Source organism: Zeus faber (assembly GCF_960531495.2).
Source record: "Zeus faber genome assembly, chromosome: 11".
NCBI lineage: Eukaryota > Metazoa > Chordata > Actinopteri > Zeiformes > Zeidae > Zeus > Zeus faber.
The window spans coordinates 17,587,363-17,611,171 of NC_137205.1; the positions used below are offsets into that span (position 1 = coordinate 17,587,363).

The window sequence follows — 23,809 nt, forward strand, 5'->3', positions numbered from 1 at the left end:
TTATAAACACAGCAGCTCTCAACATGTAGATAGCAACATCTCTGATGAAAATAAATATTAATAACACATATTCAAATGCTGCACAGTAGCACACACTCAAGACATTTAACAGACGTAGCATCACCCTAAGATACCACTGAAATTAATATTGGCAATATCGTACAAGGTTCATGAGTTCCTATCCTCTCCACAGCATTGTCTAGTAATGCTTTCATTTGACATGCTCCCACATGGAACAAAGGACCGAATGCATCACAGTGACTCTTATCTAGAGCCCTTTATGAATGAATGGGTGAAAAGGAAACATGTCTCTGCCCCACTATTAAAGAGGCAGCATATTAGCTGTTGCTTCATTACTGTAACATTTCCCAATCATAACAATGTATAACAATAAGTTAGATATACTGTATATATTATATGCTATATATTAATAATAATAGGATATGAATGTTATAATAAGTGGATTACATTCACGGTAGCACCTCCTGATATTGTGCCTCTCCTGTAGAATCTTAGGCACATTTGATTTGCTGTTTAAAAAGTATAGATTAATCACTAGTTGTACATCATTTAGTGGATTTTTACAGCAATGAAAGCAGCTAAAAAACTAACATTTGACAAAAAGGATTGCAACAGGCCGCACACAAAACAAATAAAGAACTAATTGTGTCATTTAATTGAGGCAAACCATTGCTTAAAAAAAGGTTATGTCCAAATATTTTCCTCTGTACAAAGACCGATGCATACACCCAGAGAACGGTACAGGCCTGAATGCTGGAGTCCTACAGTGAGGGAGTCCCGTGGCTCTATTATGCTGGCGGGGGGCAGGGTATGGATTGGCATGGATTGGCTCCACTTGTCCCCTTAGAGGGAAGAGTCACTGCAAATCAATACAAAGTTATTCGGAGTGATAAAACATTTCTCCTGGGTGGGAGTGGTCTCTTCCAGGATCCACGGGGCACCAGGGGTCATTGAATGGTTTGACGAGTATGAAAGTGGTGTAAATCCAATGCTATGGCCTTCGCAGTCACTAGATCTCAACCCAACTGAACACCTAGAGACATTGAGACTTGCAGAATCTATGCCATTGAAGCTTCTGAAGAGTGACTTCACTTTTTGAAGGGTGATTTTACTGGGTGCTTTTAACCTGCATGTAAATGACTGTTCAGATTCGAGAGCAGTGGAATTTATGGACCTTGTTACTAGTTTTTGACTTTGAAGAATGCCAATCACAACTGTGGACCGGACCAAATCTTTACAAACGTCATCGATGCCGATGTTCCATCAATTTTACAGGTTCGGGTTTCTGATCACTCCTGTGACTTTTTCAATGTCTCTCTCTGTATTCCAAGTAAGCCGTCCGAGCCTTATCCAGATGCTTATGGCTGTATTGACGGCAATGCTCGTTCTGTACTGGCTCGAGTGTTTACCTGATATCCTTGACTCCTGTCGTGCAAATTCTGATTGGCTTCATAATCTTACAGGCAATCTGAATAGTGCCTCGCTCAAAAGGCTTGACTCTGTCGCTCCTCTAACAACCAGAAAATGCACTCGGACGAAATCAGCGGCAGATTTCGGATGACACCCGTGCACTCAAACACACTTGAAGAAAACTTGAGTGCGGGTGGCGTATGACAGAACAGATTTCTCGCCTTGTCTGGGTGGAGGGTTTAAGAAGTATAACCGTGCGCTCTCAGCCGCTGGGACAGAATATTTATCTCACTTGATTAACAATAATGAAAATAATCAACTGTTTCTGTTTGACACTTTTGCTAAACTCACACAGAACACCCCGGCCAATAGCTCTTCATTCAGTGCTGATGATTTTTCTGAAATCAATTCTGTGAAAAAAAACGAGATCGACTCCGCTAGAGATAAATTCACTGGTCCACGCTCTTCTCCGTTAATGATGGCTGTGAACTCTCTCGTGCTTTGATGGATGGAGGCACTGTGAGTCGGACCAACTGCTCTCTTTCATTGCGTACCAACCAGCAACGGCTCTCAGGTCCACAGGAAGTGGTCTTTTAAACCATCCCTTGTACCAACTCTAAAGCAGGGGAGGCTGCCTCCTCTATCTATGCCCCGAGTGGATGGAACACCCTGCCTGAGGACCTGAGAGAGGCCCCCACACTGAACACGTTTAAAATCAGCTTAAAAACCTTGCTGTTCACCACAGCCTATGACTGGGTTGTGTGTGTGTGTGTGTGTGTGTGTGTGTGTGTGTGTGTGTGCGCGCGCGCGTGTGTGTGTGTGTTCTGTATGCTGTGAGATTTCTGTGTGTGTTCCGTATGCTGTGAGATTTGTTTGTTCTGCACTGACTGTTCTTTTGATTGCGCAGATGTTTTATATGTTTTCTTTGATTGTATTCCTCTGTAAAGCACATTGTGTTGCCCCGGTATCAAAGGCGCTCTATAAATACAGTTTGACTCGACTTGACTTGACTTTCACAGTTTGAAATAAAATTTCCCCCGAGGACCTTACCAGCCTGGTTACTGCTTCCGAATCCACAAGCAACACATATTAGACCCTATACGTCTCATCATTTTAAATAATTGCTTCCTGTTTTAAATGGTCCTATTATTGACGTTATCGATAAGTCCCTTTCTATAAGCTCTGTGTCCTCAGCTTTTAAAACTGCCATTATCAAACTGCACCTCAAAGAACCTAATAATTACAGACCAATTTCCAATCTTCCATTCATGTTGAAAGTGTAGTACCTGAAAGGACTGTTGATGATCACCTTACTGGCTACTTATCCAACAACAATCTCTTTTCTTTTTTTTTTGCCAATTCTTAACATCATGGTTGCTGCTTCTTGACTTGAGTGCAGCTTTTGACACTGTGGACCACAGCACACTTCTAAGCCCCTTAGAGAAGCATAATGGTATCCAGGGGACGGTGCTTTCGTTGTTTCATTCATATTCATCAAATAGAACTCAACGTGTAAGTTATGGTAAAACAATCTCTGAATTTTCTGAAGTAAAGTTTGGTGTACGCCAGGGATCAGTCCTCGGCCCTATGCTCTTCTCTATCCATCTTCTCTATCTAGTTTCCCATCGGTGACATTATTTGCAAATATGGTGTTTCATTGCTAGGCTGACAATACATAGCTGCATGTACCAGTAAAGCAAGATGACCTTTTCCAATTCCTAAAATTAAAGGAATGTATATCAGGAACTGCATATATTTATGACCGTATGTATATGTATGTGACAAATAATCTCTTGAACTTGAACTTTATGCAATTAAATGCTGATAAAACAGAGTTATTTGTTGTTAGACCAGCCAAATATGGGCATTTGTTTGATCATTTGAGTGCTTATATTGATGGTTGCATTATTCCTGAAAAGCTGGACCACCAAAAACCTTGGAGTGACCTTTGATTCTTGTCTGACATTCCAGTCTCTTGTAATGCCCCTTTCTCTCTCTTGTTCGGAATGCTGCAGCTAGAAACTTAACAAAAGCTACAACTAACAACATTTTTTTTTGATCATGTAACACAGATTCTGGCCTCTCTTCACTGGCTACCAGTGCAAACTGTAGCAGATTTTAAGGTTCTCTTTTTAACTTATTAAGGCCTTGCATGGACTTGCACTTACTTGTCTGAGATAATTCTACCATATACACCAGCACGCCCTCTTCACACTCTCGATATTGGTCTCCTGGTCATTCCTTCAGTTGAGAAAAAATCAGTTGGTTTCAGAGCATTTACCTAAAGTGGCCCTTATCTCTTGAATGGCCTCCCAGTACATGTCAAAGATGAACGCTCAGTTAAAATCTTTAAATTCAAGTCTGAAAACCTACAGCTCCCCCACTTCAATACAGCCTACCACAGAACATAGAACTTAGTCGAGGCCGTCATCTTTTCAGATTTTCCTGGAACATTGATGTTTTTAATGTGGTTGTTTGCGATATATTTTTTTTTGCCAGGGCTGGACTGGGACAAAAAAATTGGCCCAGATGGCCCAGTGGGGTGGTAACTGACAAAGCCGCCCCGTTAAAAAATCCCTTTGATAGAGTCTGAGTGTGACGTGCTCATGGGGAGTGTGAGAGTTGCCAGTGAGGGTGTGTGTGTGTGTGTGTGTGTGTGTGTGTGTGTGTGTGTGTGTGTGTGTGTGTGTGTGTGTGTGTGTGTGTTATGTTACTTTTCTTTTGCCATGGGAAAAAAATGTACCTCGTTGTTTTGTTGTGACTGTTTTGACTGCTGTGTGTTTCCTCCTGTGAGTTCTTTTGATTGTGAAGTGTATCGGAACCATGCTGCATGGTGATACCACATTTTAAATAATTTGATTGATTGACTCAAGTCACTTTATGTTGTATACATTCTTGAGTGTGACGATTATTTTTCACTTGAATCCACTGTATTATGCCGCGAAAATATAACAAAAAATAAAAAGCAACGGCTCAGCCTTTTGCCCGCGTCTAGACCGTCTGGGCAGCTTTGCGGTGCTCCCTCAGGTAGACCGTCCTGGCGGCCAGCAGCAGCAGCAGGCCGGCGGCCACCTCCAGGCTGTAGGCGAGCCAGGCCAGCACCAGGGACCAGCCGAAGGACGCGTGCACGTAGGCCAGGTCCTCCGGCGACACCACCCGCTCAAACTCCTCCAGAGCCCGATGGGAGAAGCTGATGTAGACGCACACGCCTGAGAGCGTGAACACACCTAAGGATGGAGAGCGAGAAAGATTTATCTGCCTGTCCGTCTGTCTGTCTCTGTCTGTCTATCTGTCTGTCTATCTATCTATCTATCTATCTATCTATCTATCTATCTATCTATCTATCTATCTATCTATCTATCTATCTATCTATCTATCTACGTCCTTTGCCAAACACCTGTTGAAGTACGCTGTAATATCAAATAATCTGAATTCAAGACGTGATGCCATTTCATGCTTTCCTGAAGTTGAGTTAATGGATTCAGGGCGCAATAACCTCATAAAATATAATTGCATAATCATTGAAAATAAACTGTATGTTGAATCAGAAAAGTAAATGCATTTGCAGCGTACAGTGTGCTGAGAGATTGACACTTACGTCGGGCACATCACAATTTGCGATTGCAATCTGCATGAAATGAACGTCTGATTTACAAACGTACTCATCACGGAATCAGCAAATCCACAAATTCCTTCCGGTCCCATTTGTGCGTCTGAAGGGGAGCCTTGAGCCAGCGAAGGAATGCAACAAAGCTAAGTTCAGGGATGCCAAAATAGATATATTGATTAACAGAGTCAGAGAACACCGAAACGTTGTCGACGGTGAAACAGCAACAGACAGATCATTTCAGCCACTGTACTCATGAAATAACTGAATGAGGAGCACCGATTCCTGCTCGTTCAACAAAAGAGCTGGCTACTCATACACACATACACACACACACACACACACACACACACACACACACACACACACACACAAAATGGTTCCTCATTATAAAATAAACCCATTGCTGATGTTTGGCTTCATAATCGCCTAAATGATACCGTCTGGAAATGTAGTAATCTCAGGTTACTCGTTTCTGGAACATTTCGGGAGTCGCAGTTAAACCCAGAGAGCTGAATGAAAAGTCCATTTAAATGCCTGCAGCGGGAAAGGCCGATTGAACGGCAAAAGTGTACGAGAGTGTACAAACGTATTTCATAAATTAGAAGCAGAGTTAGTTGTGAGTCATTAATTGTATGTCGTGGGGTTGGTGTAAAGCGTGGATGCAGGGACTCTGAAATGAGGCAAAGGCAAAGATATCAGAGGATGATTAATAAGAGTAGTTCCCTACTGGGCAATAAACTGAGTTTATGGCCATGGGGTGGAGGTGTAATACATTGCAATATGAGAATCTCAGAATTTAATTGGAAAAAGTGCACTGCGATCTATTCCCTCAAATAAAAGCAGAAGCACTTTTGCAAATGGATCATGTCCGTTGCCAGGCATTTGGTGTTCGGCGCGCTGGAAACACAATTCTGTGCGACGCAGAAAGCCGCCAGCGTTAGCGACGCTAATCTAATAAGAGCCTCCAAGTCTATTTGCAGTCAAATACAATTAACATCTGGCGTGAGAATCAAGTTCACATGGAGTCGCACGGGTCCTTCAAAGGTTTCCCTTTGTGAGGTAACGGCTCCACAGCTGGCTCTTCAAATACAGACAAAAGCCATCTCACGGAGCCGGCAGCGCTTGAAAAACAGCACTTTTATCCTTCCAGATAAAGAAACAAAACGTCGAGAGCCGTGTTTATCAGGTGTCTCGGAGGAGGAAATGAGCTCAAAAAGCCGCCCTACTTTTTTTCGGTAGGGTCACAGCGCCTGCGCAGATGGGCGGCAACGCAACAGACTGCAATGCATTTCAAATGGAGCTCGGCTTCATCCAGCTGCGAGGGGCGCAGCTACGACCGGCGAACGGGATAGTTAAGCGGATTTATGCAAATCAGCAGTGATGTGCGATAGCCAACAGGAGGGTAGATAGGCAACTGCGTGCTCTTGATGGATAGGAAAATGGAGGAGAGGCTGATCGTAGCAGTGTCTGGGTTCCCCATTCTACATGATGGGTCCTTGACCATGTACGTTAAAAAAAACGAGGCGTGGAAAGAGATTTCGGGGGCCGTCGGGATTCCCGGTGAGGTTCATGTTTGTGCAAATCATAATTTATGCTTGGGACAAAAGAATGGAGTGCTGGTCTGTATAAACCTATAGTGTTGCCCCCCGACCCCAGCATCATTAATGTTCATGATTGGGCAACTTTTTTAAATGAAATACGTCCGTTAAACTATCTTTAAAATAACAAACACGACAGTTTATGTTTCTCCAATAAGGACAATTCTTTATTTTAAGGGACGAATGGCAAGACTAGATACATAATATTTTCAATAGACAAGACAAGCTACAATGTTAACACACAGTCATAAAAAGGAAAGAAAAATATAGTTGGTACTGATATCTACCCTTATTTTATGAAAAACAACTCAACAGCATCCCCACTTGATATTGTATAAATAACATATTTTGCATATACAGTGAAAACTTATTGTATATGATCACATCTGTCTGGTCAAACTGATCACTATAAGTGCATGATTATTGGAACTTTTTTTTTTCCTTTTTCTTAATTTCTCATGCAGATTACCATCTAATTGACTGTTGTGTATTAATTACATGAATGTTAAGAAATGAAACAGACAGCTTTGCTATTTACTCAATTTTATTGACGTTTCAAAATAAAGTACAGCTGTTTTAAAAGCTTTTCAAATGACTGTACAAATTTAATTACTGTAATGTGTATGTATAATGTGAATTCAAATACATATATTTGAATTACACATATGTATACACACATATATAATATATATATAATACAGTACAGAATAAAATATAGCTTAGTGTAGTTCCAATTCTAATTAGGCTATAGCCGAAAACAGTATTGTGCTGTTTTCAATGCATTTATAACATCTTGACCGGCCTGAAAATAAACTGTAGGCTATCAATTCCGAATGGGTAGCAGAGTTTGAAAATGTGCATAAAACCTACTCATAAAATATTCAAATTCAAAGGAGGTTGTTAACCTTGACAAACAATCGTTGATTAATTGACAACATGGAAACTAGTGAAGTCAGCAGGGCGTGGCTCCGTGGCACGTGGGGACCCACGCAACGCTGCCCGCCTGCCAGGTTTTGTGACTTGGCGCGGGCACGTTCGAGGCGAGACTCGCCCAGCTTGTTGGCGCGTACAGGAATATTTATGTGAATCTTTGTGTGAATAAAATACTCGATCTTCTCGCCGTCCTCCACGAGGGAATGAACCAAATGTTGTGTAGCAGATAAGGTCTGGTGCAGATATGAACAACGAGAGGCCCCTCTTCTTCCCCCTCCTCGCTGCCGGCAGCATTGTTACCCACACCAAAGCGCTCCCTCACCTCCGCCGTAATGTCCTCGTCAGTGGCAGGCTCCGATGCAGGGGGCTGCTGCCATCAGTTGCAATCCACCGCTCAAACCCCTCGGTGCTGGTATCAGCAGGTGGATAAAAAGTTTTTGGTTCCTCCTCAGGCGACATGAGCCACGCCTCCTTTCCTCCAGCAATTTCTTATTGTGAGGGCATCCAGGAGGCAGTTTTTGGTTTTTTTGGCGATGTCTGCAGCAAGTAGCTCTGCTCCCGTCATCAATTTGGTGCAATACGGTGCGGGGCCGTCTCCCTGTGACAGTAAGCTCAAGCTGTTGTGATGATCCCCTGGAGAACGGAGGTTGTGTTCTTTGGCAGGAATTCTATTTGAGCGCTTTAAATGAATAAAACAAGTACACACTGCACCATCTATCGAAATAATGTATATTAAAAATGGAAAGGGAGATGGGTGTCGAGATTTCGTTGGGAACAGCTGTATACAGTATATAGACTAAAAAATATCACATGAAATGCTGTTCCTGACAAAATCGTGAGGCCACGCGCCTGCCTTGCCCGAATGTGAATATCAATTGCCAACTTTGGATAACATAGAATAATATTGATCCTATTATAATAATAGTCCTATTTAAGCAGGCGCTGCTGTGTGGTTTTAGTGGGAAAAAGCAGACAAGAACTCCTTTCCCCCACATTATTTGTTTTCTGGGCAAGATATGAATATTCATGATGGCTGAAAGGTAGAGACTAAAAGGTAAGCTGAAATTATTCTTAATGCAACAGTCAATGGAAATATGCATATACTGCGGTTATGATTATCTGGTGAAATGGTGTATCACTAGAAATATGGTATATGATTAGGAGAAATGCCCAGTCCATGTCCATATACAGTATGGTCAATTACGTCATGGCAAATGGCGCGCTATGGTGGTTGATTTCTTGAACAATATATCCCCCATCCCCGGACGCAATAACCCTAACCCAAAGATAATAAATCAGTGTGCTCCTTTTCAACCTGTCTCACACTCTCTGCCTCTGGAGAACGTTCTCTACCCGTTCTGTCGCTACCTGTCTGCCGCTCCCTCTCTCCGGCTCAGCTCTCCGGTGCATCCGGTGGGAAAGCGAAGCGCTTTTGCCCGCCGCACCGCGCCCATAACTGCAAAAAAGACACATCTAGGTTCTGACTGTAATTTTAAGAAGAAAAAGAATAGAATGTTAGGATATACAGACCTGTCTCCATAGCGACTGGACGTGTTTCAGTTTCTCGTCTTTGTAGCCGAGCTCCACGGCTCGGATCCGACACGCCGTTTTTCCAATGTTTTTTATTTGGGGCTCTGCTCCACCCCTACCTTACAGAAATGTTCCCACTTCCATTCCCACATACTTCCACTCACAGCCGTACCGGCATTTTTTCCGAAAATGATACTGGGTCGAGAGTCGGGAAATTTATGGAACGACTTTTAAAGAACATGGACACTGGCTCCCATTCCCGCATGACGCCAATACGGAGCATCGCCAGTAGATCCACGGCTTTCAGTGCAAGTGGCAAAGGGGCTTACGCGATTGATGGTGTGTGTGTGTTGATCTAAGTAGTTGTGCACGGCTATAGGCTTTGTATTATGGCGATACGGTCATGTGATTTCAAGACGGTTTTGCGGGAGAAGGTCTGAAATGCATGGTCCACTACGGAAAACCAGTCAATTTACGTTAAAATCCAAACATTGTTTCAAAACTTACAAATACAAAAATACAAATATCCCTTCAGTTAATATAACTCAATGTTGACTACATTATTTTGAGGTTTTTTTGCACAAACAACATATGAGTACTTATATATATTGCTAAAAAGAACAAACACAAACTAATGACAACTATTCCGATTCCTTACAGCTTTCTTGCACTTGTATCTGGTTGAATTCAGAATCAGGTGCTCGAGGTTGCTCCAATGGTGGACGTAAGCTGTTATTGTTTCTAGCCTCTCATGTAAGTCGCTTTGGACAAAAGCGATCAATGAATAAATGTAAACATCAATGTAACTGCCATTCATATACATCTGTATGTATATAGCATACTGGGTTACCACTGGGGTACCACTGTTCTAGGTTGTTCGGTGGTACCGTATTGCTGCACCATACTGTTGTATCCTGTGCTGTATATCTCACAAACACTACCTCACTTTAGTCACATGCCACTCTAATGCACATATCTGTATATACATACATAGCCTATCCCATATACATAAGTCTATCCCATATACATAAGCCTATTCCCTTTATCTATTCTATTTTGTTTTATTTTGTTTTATTTTATTTTATTTTGTTTTATTTTATATATTCACATTTTATTCTATAGCATTCAACTTACTGCATTACGTTTTAGGAATCAGTTAGTTGGTCAAGTAGAAATTCCTAGGTAGCTACTGTGTTCAGTCTAGGACATATTGTGTGTAATCACCGGCTGCATTGCATTGACATTTCACTGCATATATGTATGCATATGTATGTGACGAATAAACCTCTTGAATCTTGAAACATATGCATCTACAATACGGCTTTAAGGCATTGTCCTTTTAGACAGAGGGGTCTCACTGAAAGACGACTGTTGTTACCATTGAGGACTTTGATTTGTTTGAGTTTCTCCGATTTCTTCTTGCTGCTCTGTTCGTTCATTCATTTAAGCTCATCTGCTACCAAGTGAGTCTTTTAACAATGGTGCCGTCTGATGTAAACATAAACGCGTACCGGATGTACAGCAATGTCACAGCATGCGAAGAGAATCCCGGATTGGGAACGGTTCACAACCGCGCCCAACCACAACGGTGCTGAGAATGCTTCGGCATGCCGGTGAAAAAACGTGTCTAAATAAAATCAGTTACCGCACTCATCACGCCACTCTCCGCTGAATTTATCCTCAAAATTAAATATCAAAAGAAATTCTTTGATATTTAATTTAATTTATTTTATAAAATTTATAAAAAGACTTATAGAGAGAGGAGGGCGCAGTGGATGTGTCGAGAAGAACTCAAACCCCATTCACACCTGGCATTAACATGTGTCTCTGGTGATCGGGTCACAAGATCCAATCACTGATGCGTCCTCAGTGTGGTTTTAGATCCAATCGCTCAGACCACATTCGGAGGTGGTCTGGGCCACATATGACTACATTCTTTTGACAGTGTAAGCGCATGTCCTCGTCCACACTGAAGGACCGCCTACTCCACTGATGTCCTCTGCGTGAGCGGGAGTACGTACCCCTTCAGGCACCAACAGTGTCATATTAAAGTCTAGTTGGGAAATAGGGACAGAAGTGCAGGATTTATTATTTACAAGTAAAGTTTTTACTTAATTAAGTCCCAAAGCAACGGAAAGCAACGGGGAGACGTGCGTGCCGAAGCACGGGACACACACTTAACACGGTTTGCTACGTTCATTATGCAGTGACCGGGACAGTCGTGTTTAAAATGTTCTTTTCATACAAGTAAGAAACTAACCAAAATAAAATGAGGAAAAAATCAGGGAAAAAAAAATCAGGAAACTAAATAAATCTGTTCTAGCCTGAACCCTGCGCTGCGTGAACTGTACACGGCACCAAAATGTCAGTCTGCATTGTTTTGATTCTAATGCCAGGTGTGAACAGGCGTACTTAGAGCTGTCCACTTGTGATCGGATCACTCAAGACCCATGTTAATGCCAAGTGTAATCAGGGCCCGAAAGACCAAGACCAGCGTGTGTGTCTCCAGCAATTGGTGTGGTTTGAGCAGCCACACCTGACCTGGGTAAAGATAATTGGAGACCCAGGATCAGTGGCCTGTTGCTGGCTGGTTGGACTAATGAGCAACAGGTAAAACGCCCATCCACACACACACACTCTGGAGAGGAGGCCTTCTCCTGAGACATCTCCATCTGCTCCTGGGCTTATTCCAATGAGCCCTCTCTCTACAATAAACTGGTGTCTACAACCCCCGTCATCTGTCCCCGAACACGCCAATTGGGTGGCGCCTGGTCGGGCCAACTGTCACAGCTCCTTGGCAATTTGGCAGCATGCAGCCATTAACTGCGATTTCCCTGTTCCCAGATCAGCATCAACTACTCTACAGCCAAGACGGGGAGCTTCAGTAGATCTGGAGTCTCAATTTATAGTACGAGCAAATCATTACACAAAGCATCTGGTGAGCAACGCCATTTATATTTTATAAGGAAAACATTTGTGGAATAAGGCCTCAGCTGTCAACACTTTATAGACGTCTGGTGTAACCCTGTACAGCCAGACGCATTATGCCCATTCAAGCTGCGGGGGCACTCGCCAGATTTTTTATTACATTTTATTATATATATATATATTTTTTTTTACAATATGTAATTGTGATCATTTTATATTAAATTATATTATATTCCGACTCAATTATCTCGTCAATCATACCTCAAAAGGTCACACACAGCCCCCTTCCCTATGGTATCGGTTTCTTCCAAAATTGCAGGATGAAATCAGTTCGCAGCCGCAGGTAGGCACGCACACTGCACTCTGCAGCGAATCGATGCTGGAGGAGATCGAGGCCACAGCATCGTTCCCTCTTTCAAACGTGTGAAAACGAAACGCAAGTGGTTGTACACACTTCATTGTGTATAAAATAACTTAATACATCATTTAATTGTTATGATAACAGCACAAATAATTGACATGAAAATCCCTAAAAAAATGTACAGCATTTACACAAATATAAAGTGGGAGATTACTGATCTACTGATTTAGCGACGTTTTAAAATAATCCCCAAAAAGACTTTGAATATATATGTATATATATGTGTATGTATATATATGTATACATATACATATATGTGAATATATATATATATATATATATATATATGAATATATATATATATGTATTATATATAAACTCCACACAGAAAGGCTCCTATTTGGCGGGATTATCTCCCAAATTGGAGCCTTTCTGTGTGGAGTTTGCATGTTCTTGCCGTGCTGCTTTTCAAACTCTGACAGACCAGAGGTATCTTCTGCAAAAGAGGGAATATCTGAGGTGCTGTTTTCTCCTAAAATAAAATAAATAAAATTTGAATATTGGAAAATAAGGAACATTCAGCAGACATTTGGGATATTTCTACATTAAAAACCGCCACTCTCAGATCACCTTTCCTCTATACAGCAGTATATTTATTTATTATATGATTTATTATATGCATCATTTCTTTATTTTGATTAAATAAATATATTTTTTGAGCTACCCTTTTATGTCATGTACAAACAATATATATATATGTATACATATACATATATGTGAATATATATATATAAACTCCACACAGAAAGGCTCCTATTTGGCGGTTTATCTCCCAAATAGGAGCCTTACTGTGTGGAGTTTGCTGTGTGCATGTTCTCGCCGTGCTCACATGGGGTTTCCTCCATCTAACATCAGTAAGGTCCCCCACCCAAAAACATGCCCACTGCCTGAGGAAGGACAAGCCAGGATGGGTGAAATGCAGAGAAACCATTTCACCGGCCACCACCCAAAAAACCATGTGCGTGTGTGTATTTATATATATGCATGTGTTGTAGTGTGGTGTGTCATGTGACAAATAAAGATTCTTCTTCTTCCTAAAATTGCAGAAAACGACATCATTATTTCCTTTGTTGTTTCCTAGGGAAGGACCCCCATGCCACTCTAATTTTCTATTGTATTTTGGCTTGCATGACACCCCTGTGTTCAGCCATAACCCTGTCTGAAGCTAATAAAGTCAATGACATAAAAAGTCTTCTTCACACTAAATACCAGGGTACACACACACACACACACACACACACACACACACACACACACCCTCAAAACCCAACACAACCTGAAAACCTACCAAGCTGGAGCTGTCCATCACTAAATTTTGACTCATACACTCTCTCTCTCTCTCTCTCTCTCTCACACACACACACACACACACACACACACAAACACACACACACACACAAACATCATTTCGCACATTAGAGGGATAATGTCTGAGGTGCACACCGACGGCCACCTTTGAGGGGATTTTATAAAAACGGGGGAAGGGGGGTAAGGGCATAATCCCACACACGGAGGGAGAGCACGTTTTGTTTCGTCGAGGGCCGCAGGGTGAGGTCTCACGATGTCCCATTTTAATGACTTACTGCAGAAGAGGAGGTAGGACGCGACGCCGCTCAGCAGCTTGGGGCTGCGGGCCAGAGAGCTGACGAGGCCGAAGATCCATCCGAACACCAGCAACACCAGGCTGAGGGGCAGCAGCACCACCACCGCCTTGTGCAAGCCTGCGAACAAAGGGGGACAAACACACGCACGCAAGCACGCACGCACGCAGGCAAACACGCACGCATGGACGCACGCACACAAAGAAGCACAGAAGCACACAGGCTTACAAGCACAAGCAAACATGAGCAGACGTTATCTTGCTCTCGTTGCATTGCGCGAAATTGTTGTCTGTTCCAACCTCAAAGTGTAAAACCTACTTAACACCGAATACCATTCCGAGGTCCCAAGTCCCTTCAGTCCGATGGGGAGTCGGCTCCCGCACGCGGAAAAGCCGCGTCGCGCTTGCGGTGCGGAATTTCCGCGTCTGATCGAGGCTCCGGGATACGTTCACATTTTTCGACTCGTGCCACAAGTTTGGCTCCGACGTTGCTACCGGAAGGGACACCAGTACATTTTATCTTTCGGGAAGGGTGCAACACAGGGGCTTGGGCTTAACGGTGCAGTGTGTATAATTTACAGACAACTGTGGAGTTAGACCATTGTTTCCCTCTGTTTTGGGCGGCCCTCAATCCCGACTCGATGACATAGACTGGTCATACTTGGCGTGGCCGCTCCCCATCACTATGTAAAGCCGCCGCGGAGCTCCGCAGCCCCGATCAGATCGATCTGTTCCGAACCCCTGTTTTGAGTCAGCCCCGGTTCGTTTCATTCACCCGGCACTAGCGACTCACGACCCGCAGCGTACAGGTACGGCGTGTCGTAGACGCACGCTTCCTATCAAATCCGTGTAAATCCACCGTCAGTCGCACTGCACTTCTCTAGTTTTGCGTCAGAGGTCTATTATTATTTTTTTTTTCCATTGCACACGGCTACACCGCTCTTTTCCATAGTAACACAAGATCAGACTACATCTATTTTTTTTGTAAACAGCGCAATCAATCTAGACGTCGTGAGACATAGAGCTGCTGTTGGGTTTGCTTTTTGGTCAAGACCCTGTGTGTGTGTGTCTGTGTGTGTCTGTGTGTGTGTGTGTGTGTGTGTGTGTGTGTGTGTGTGTGTGTGTGTGTGTGTGTGCGTGTGGGCTGATTGGAGGGGAGGTCTCCAGCAAAGTGTGAGAGGACAGGAGAGATGGAAGTGCTGGATGTGGGTGGAAGGAGAGAGATTGTCTGAAGAGACGTCCATAATAAAAAGGGCCACGGGCCAGCCCAGGGGGTCATTTTCTAAGTGGTCACCTCAACCCCGGGGTACTTGGGAGCCTCATGACATGCAGTAAAAGCAGCTTCGGCTTTACATGGAGGTTCCACATCTGCGTCTCCATCTCCACCCGGTCGAGCCACCGCGTGTCACGCTGTTATCAAACTGCGCGTTCAAAAATATTTAAAATCGCTGTTGTTTTCAATATTCCTCCAGATCGACGCGCCTGGGACGCTTCGCCACGCAGCCCGTGGAGCCGGCGGAAAATCGCGCTGCGCCAGCGTGTCCGGTGGGCTTCTACCACAAGGATACGCACTCGATGTGAGGCGATCTTAAACCGCAAACCAGACTCAATAGCCTTGCTCTATCTCATGTGATTATCTCGTCGTGAATATTTTTTGGGAGTTGGCGACAAAAATCAATCGTGTTATATTCGTGCAATCCACTTAATTATGATTATTCCGTTATTTATTATTCAACTACTCACTGAAAAGATGCTTTTCAAACTCTGACAGACCGGAGGTATCTTCTGGAAAAGAGGGAATATCGGAGGTGCTGTTTTCTCCTAAAAAAAAAAAAAAAAAAGAAAGAATATTGGAAAATAAGGAACATTCAGCAGACATTTGGGATATTTCTACATTAAAAACCGCCACTCTCAGATCACCTTCCCTCTATGCAGCAGTATATTTATTTATTATATGATTTATTATATGTATCATTTATTTATTTTGTTTAAATAAATATATTTTTTGAGCTACCCTTTTATGTCATGAACAAACAAATGACGGGAATAAGGATTTCAACAGCCAGCTGAAATGTGACGCAGAATCTTTGCATCCCCACACTATGTTGCTATGGAGCAGCATGCAATGCGCCCGTGTGGAGAAAAAATGTACCCTCTCAACGTAGGGTTCCTCCGAAGACCCCTTTACAGTGACACATAATAACCATTTTTTTTGTGTGTTACACACACAAGAAGGCGGTCAGATAAATACTAGAAATCCATTCAGTTCTATTCAACTGAATGGAGAGATGGACAATTTGGGACAGAATTCATCCCGTTGATTATTTTCATCCACCCCATTAATTATTTGTAAAAATCACTTTTTAAGAATGGGCATGTTCAGTATGTGCATGTGAGGAGGGGTGCACTGAACTCCATTTGCAATAAAAAAACTAAACAAGTGAGTTAGTGTCGCGTGCACGTTGTCTTTTCACACGAGGGCTGGGTGATATATTGTTACAATAGTTATATCCTGATATGAAAAATCCGGAATTTGGGATATTGCCTTTAATCTGTAAGGCCCGCCGTTGCAAAATGACTTTTAGCTATGACTTTTTTCACTTTCAGCTATACTAAAACAATCTGTAAATAAATCTATTTAGAGACCACATTTGCATAGCCAGTGGGTCCTTTTGTTTATCTTTGCACTGCTATTGGACAGATAATGTGTTTATAGGACTGGCCATCTGGACATGAACTCACACACCCTGTAAACTTTCTTTCAAGCTCATCTACTTGCTTTGATGGACTGGGTTTGTCAGGATTCAAGTAAGTAATGTGCGTTAAAAAATGTTTTTGTGATTATTACGATGTGTAGCACATGCGGATAGTTAGTTATTGTGGAACGCAATCATCAGATTTGATTTTGAGCTTGTTATGTCTGTGTTGCAATTCTACACATCTGTGTGAGGTTGGCAGTCAAAGTACCATGTGCACCCTACACATGACATGGGGACATGTCATGTGTAGGGTGCGTAATTTGTAATGTGCAAGGACATATTCACATACTGCAAAAAAACACGACTAGAAATATATGCCTCTGATTCACTATAACTAAGTTCTAAATATGTGTTCTCTGTTAAAGTTTTGAGGTTTAGACCGGAATTTAATAAATGAATGAATGAATAATCTCTGGTTACAGTATTTGAAACTTTGTATCTTATCATTTAAAAAAAATACATTTAACTGACCCTGGGCTTTTTTCTGCTCTTTGTTTGTTTGCCCAAACAGCTGCTTGTTGCATTAGGCAGAAACAGACCCTGAATCTGCTGTAATGTTTTTTTTTTTCTTTTGCAGCGTTCAGGGACAGGTGAGAATGTTCCCGAATGTGGGGATTCACAGTAAGTGTTCTGGGGGAATGCATGTATTCCTTTTGGTATGATACGTAGAGCGCATAATAGTGGAATACGTAAATAGGAAATAGGATTAGGGTCAAGTTGCACTGAAATTATTTAGCCTTGAAAATACTTAGTTCTCTACCCTGAATACTTGGTCCATTTCAGAATGCCACCAGCAAAGAGAGGTCTTCTATACAGTGTGCAGGACGTGATCCATCCAAAATGGAGAGAGTGATTTTGAGATGGAATCAGACGACATTGCTTGACATAGTCAACAGTGACGAAGAGGCAGATGAAGATGGCGGTGAAGTGCCGGTGCCACTCCATTCCAATTTCTGTCCATATCAGCGCATTTTTAAACAACCGGACAGCATCGGAGACGGAAAAGAAAGACAAACTCTGGAAACTCAGACCATGGCTGGATTCATGAGGAGAGTGATGCCGGCAGGTACTACCGGAAGAGCACAACTCGGCGGGTGAGATGATGATTTCTTTCAAGGGGAAATTCAGCAGCATTAAGCATTATATACGAGAGGCGAGCCACACCCATGGGGGACGGGGTTCAAAGTGTGGGGAAGAAAGAACTGGACTCTCTGGCATGCTCTGCCACCTGGGTGCGCACCAAGGCAGCGTCAACGGAATACGAGCAAAATCCGAACTATGATTGTCAGGAGATTGTTGTGATGAAGCTTGCCCCCACGCTTCCAGAAGGTCAGAACGACAAGATCCACCAAATAACTATGTCACCTGTGTCCTATCGGTAGTTGAGCTCCTTAATCATGGAATTCATTACGTGGGTACGCCTAGCCAACTGTAACCTTGAAGCGGATAGCTACAACAAGAGGTAGAGCCGGTCGTCTAGTAATCTGAAGATTGCTGGTTTCGATTCCCAGCTCCTCCTGATAGCAGGCTGTAGTGTCCTTGAGCAAGGCACTTAACCCCTAATTGCTGATGATGGCTCCGTCCGTCGGTCTGGGAATAATTGTAAGTCGCTTAGGTGATGATGCTAAATGATGATTATGTACTGTAATGTACATGGAAGGTGTGGATTTGTTGGACTCATTTGCAGCCAAATACCACGTTCCCAACAAAATCCCAAGATCAAGATATTGAACAGGAGATAGTTTCAGGCAAAACTTCCTCATTTCTGCTGTTCACCATTTTGAATATTTCACTGTTTATAATATTTTTGACTTGTATCTTAATGCACTTTTGACACGTATCTTAATTGATTCTGTTCCAATCCAATTCAGGTGAACACAACTCTCAGCACACCAAAGAGAGGGCGACCATCTTCAGGCAACGGGAGCCCAGTAACACAGACGGTGATATAAAGGAGCCCTTTGAACGCTCAGAGGAGACCATCCTGAGGGGATGGGAGTCCACCAAACAGGGTGCCGGCCAAGAGGTTGTCTGTACACCCCTCCACTGGAGGTACGCAAGGACCTCATCGCACATTTCCCGGTGAGGACGAAGAAAGGACACTGCCGACACTGCATTAAAGGATACACCAACAGGCTATGGCACAATTGAAATGTTCGTCTTTGCTTTTCAGAGAAAAATAACTTTCTTCGGGACTGTCACTGCAGATGAACATGGCTGAACACTGGGGGAAAGATGAAATTCAGTTTTGTAAATATGATTATAGCCTGTTTTTTTTATGATAGGGGTTGCAAAGCACCCCAGTTTATTGTAGCGACTGGGCTAGGTGGAACAAGCCTGGAGCAGATGGACAACATGTCATGACAAGATCTCCCCTCCTGTGTGTGTGTGTGTGTGTGTGTGTGTGGGAATGGGGGTTTTACCTGTTGCTCGATGACTCTAACGGGCAACAGTAGCACAGCCACCCTGATCCCAATCACCTGGACCCAAGACAGGTGTGGCTGCTCAAACCACACCAGCCCCACACCACAATTAATAAATTACTATTTGTGAAAAATATGATGGTTGTGTGATTATTATTCATGATATATACTGTTATGGGGCTAAATAAGCAATCAACCCTGCAAATTAATGAAAGTTGTTCTGCATATTTGTTCAGACAATGTCAGTACAAATACAGAAATTCTGCTCCCAACTAGGGCCAATGTTACAATTTTACATAATTTCCCTAAAAACGTACTAAAACACAAAAGAAAACTGAAAACTCTTTCTTTTATTTCTACATCAGAGGCAACAACTGAAAGGTGAAAAAATGTTTGCCCTTTTTTTTTTTTTTTTTTTTTTTTTTTCCACATTTGGGCTTTACAGGGTTAAGGCGACTGTAAAGTACAGTTCTGTATTTTCTGAAATTGGTTATCGTGTTTTTCCAAATATTTCTTGCGTCTTAATATCGTTAAATCACATCCTATCACAAACCGATATCCCGGTATCTTGTCAGAACTGTGACGCTGTTGTTGCTCAGTATCGCCTGGAGATTTTTTTTTCTTAGACTGAAAACATATAATGAGATAAAAACGATCCTAATGAGATGATGCTGTATCGTCATTTCGACCCTATAATGATAATAACAATAACAATAATAACAATAATAATTATAATCACAATAACAACACCAATAATAATAATAATAATAATAATAATAACAGCAACAATAATAATAGTAGTAATAAAAATAATAACACCAATAATAACACCAACAACAATAATAATAATAATAATAATAATAATAATAATAATAATAATAATAATAATAATAATAATAATAATAATAATAACATCACGTGTCTGCAGATCCCACCCAAACAACAACAAGTGACACTAAATAGAGTCTGGAGTGGCATATTGTACCAATAACCCCTTTTTGAACGACACACCTTCATTGATCCTCCACAGCCCGGAATGGGAGCTGAGCTGCGCCCGGTCGGTGCGGTTGGGTTTGTTCACGTCCACGATGTACCAGTAGTCCGTCCCGATGGCCACGGCCAGGGACGTAAAAGCCAGTAAACCCGCAGACCCCGCCAAGAGAATCACCACCCCGTACCTCATGGTTGTCTCACGACCAATTTTCCGAAAATGTTCGTAAAAGGTGCGTCCGCGCTCGCAGGAATCCAAACTTCAAATGTAATTTTTTTGGGGGGGGGGGGGAAACAAAGAAAAAAACCCAGGAGGGAGGTTTAACCAGGAATCCAACAGCGCAAAGTGGACTGAGTGAGTGGAGGGATGCGGGTGGATGGGGCTTTATAGGAGCAGCACACTCTCTCATGCATAAATGATCTCTGACTAAACCCATTCAATGGGACCATTACACTGTCTGTCCCTCTCTCTCTCTCTCTCTCTCTCTCTCTCTCTGGCCCTTAAAGTGGTAATCCGTAACGTTATTTTGTTAGAAAAAAAAAATGGCATACTAGATATTACTCGCGTTCTGCGTGTGCTCCTCTACACGCTGTTTCAATGGTCGGTGGCACGCAAGGAATTGGAAGGACCGGGCGCACGCAAGAATGGAAGGACGCCCGCTGTGAATTTGATAAACCAGCGTGGCTAGTTGTTGTCGGTAAACTGTCGAGATGGATGAATATTCACCAATAAAAAGAACAGCAGTGTCCCCATCCACCTCAAGTGACCAATAATAAAAAAAAATTTAAAAAAGAACAAATCACTCGAAAGAGTGGAATGAAGGAACGGGCTACTTTTGAGAAAAGAAAGTGTCCTTCTTACAGCAAACACAAAGGATGTTGGGGGGGGGGGGGGGGGGGCGTTGCAGTTTCAAAGTCAAAAAGTCAGAAATCCATCCAACGCAGACGATCTTACGGATGACCACTTTAACTGACCACATAGAATTCTTTACTAATCAATTTGGCCATCTTGGATACCGTCAACATTTGCCAATCACCGAATTACATTTCACTGCATATATGTATGGAAGTATGTATATGTATGTGACAAATAAAAATCTTGAATCTTGAATCTTGAATAGTAACTTGATATAGTTCCGCTTAATGTTCAGCGTCATAATATTTCTTTATATTCCGCAGAGTTGTCAAGGGGAAATAGTCCTCTCTCAACAAATGTTTCCGATTGTAGGAAACATTTGGAAGGATTGGAAGGTAGTATTGTTTCAACCAACGGTGGGAGGACCCGTCTCTCACCCCCAAGAGATTCCCCACAGGCAACGAGTTCCAGTGGACCGCCTTTCCCAAAGTCACGCTTGAAAGGTTTTGAGTTTTCCTGGCTCCATCTTTGAATGGAATCATCAACCTGTTTATTGATACGGTGTTGACGTTTGGCGATCAAGCCTCGACGGCACACGGGGGAGCCCCTTCGCGGAGGAACTTCACCGCGGGGCGACGTGATTTGAGGGACGGCTCTGCATGGGCTTGCAGCGACGTCACGAGAGCGGGATCCAAAGTCAACGAAGGCGTCACGGTGATCCGGCCTGAGAGACGACGACAACAACGACGGGGAAAGCCCCGAGCCGAGTCGTAGAACTATTTCGGAGGGGTTGTGACGACGACCAGATCGACGACATTATGGTCTGGGATGAAATGCGGGGGAAAGCTGTGACTGGATAGTGCACCGCTGTTTGTACTGCAGCAGATTTTCTTTCTGCGATGCGGCACACTACACCGAGCCTGCGGCAAACACGATGCAGGCCACGACCTGTGGAAAGGCGAGTTGTATTCGGGTAAGTTCTCCGACACGGGCCACTGATTTGTAATTGAAATCCAAGCGCCCGGCCGGTCCACAAAAACCCTTCGGCTCACAAATCGATTGTTAATTGTGAAGTCGAAGACGTCGGACAGTGAATCAAAGACATCATTGTTCTCCAATCAGACGGTGCAAAGTAATTGCTGATTGAAGCTGTTATCTGCGAGACGGAGAGCTGATCAGCTCACCACTCGAGGTGTGAAAGGGCGAATTGTCTTAAAGTTATTTAACCTCTTGTGATTGCAGAGAAAATCTGGGTTAATCATGGAGATCGGAAATGGAGCGGCGATGAAATAATGCAAAGTGTGAATGTGAGTCAGGGTAAAGGTGTGGTCGGGCGTATGTGAGGAGCTGTTCGCCTCCTGAGTCACCGTGCAACCATGTTACGTTCAACACCGAGGCACAAGACCAACAATACACCGGAAGGATTTAGAGAATGTCGAACTCCAAAACATGTATTTATTGCATGCTGGCCCGCCCCCCGATTATAATGCAAGGGTGTCCAGTTCCAGTGAAAGGCAATTTTAACCACATTTCATCGCTTAAACGTAATCTTTCAATTTAGAATGTACACAAGCTCACAAGTATTAACACTTTAAAAATGCAATATTTGCTGTTACTGGGTTTGGGTGTTGCGGCGCCTGCACTGAACAAACAAAGAAAGGCGACACAGCGCCATCTAGTGGTGGGATCAGGAAAATCCTAATTTGATTGAACTCCTGCATGGCTGATGCTAAGATTAGACTGCTGCAATTACCTCCTTCCTCACGCTACCCTACAGACCATGTGCTTTACAAGCATATCTCAATTTAATTGTGTGTATATATAAATATATGAGAATAAAGGATAAAAGGGGGTAAATCCCCTGAAATGTCTATCTATCTCTATCTGTCGATTGTTAAATCATACATTCTAAAATATGACATACAGGAAGCAGAGATAACCAATTTAATAAGATATTTTTATATAATATGCTTCTCTATCAAGTGAAAACTGCACACATCACAAAAAAAACCCAAACATTCTTTTTAGCTTTTCACACTTGAACAATGGCAGAATCCAAACCCTCTTTGGGAAATAAAGGGCTATCACTTATAGATTGTGGTCAGGCTCGGGATGTGCTCTTTAGCACCAGCCCGAGGTCTTTTAAGCATGAATGGAATATGAATTTCAGCCTATTCGAAACAGGGAGCTCTTTATCTTCTTTTTTTTTTTTGGAAAATAGGTTTTGCCACGGCTATCTTCGAGGCCCCCGAAGACGTTGACGTCAAAGCAAATAAGCATTCAGTGAATTAAGAAAAAAAGGCTATACACAAGAAACTTTGGGAGTAAGGTCATGCTGGACGGAATAGAGGACTAGTGAGTCAAATCGAGAAGTCCATGTCTGCGCTTTCGGTGCAGTCGTTCTCCAAAACCACAACTAACCAGACAGATCTACGCCTCTGGACGGTCAGGGGCAGTCAAGGGGTATTTGCCAGTGGGATGTGTGGACGTAGATACAGATTTACTGTGTATTTGCTGGCATTGGCATTATCACTTAAAAAACAAACACATTCTGACATAGGGGAACAAAGACACACACACAAAAGCAAATTTCTTCCTACAAATTTTCCACTTCCTTCCTTCCTTCCTTCCTGGGAAACAAATACAGGCGGGCGGGGTCCCCCCGGTCCACGTCAGTCCACGTCAGCGTGCGTGGCTGAACATTACACACTGGTACGAGTGGGTCGCAGC

General features: G+C 42.8%; 1 protein-coding gene across 1 annotated transcript; it reads right to left on the bottom strand.

The window, feature by feature from the left end:
- Window positions 1-4,422: 4,422 nt before the first annotated feature.
- On the bottom strand, window positions 4,423-20,416 carry LOC307237309 (transmembrane protein 235; the record flags this gene model as incomplete). Its single annotated transcript, XM_080010021.1, has 3 exons — window positions 4,423-4,658; window positions 14,035-14,172; window positions 20,245-20,416. 3 exons carry the CDS (start codon window positions 20,414-20,416, stop codon window positions 4,423-4,425), a joined length of 546 nt encoding a protein of 181 aa, XP_079866147.1.
- Window positions 20,417-23,809: the final 3,393 nt, after the last annotated feature.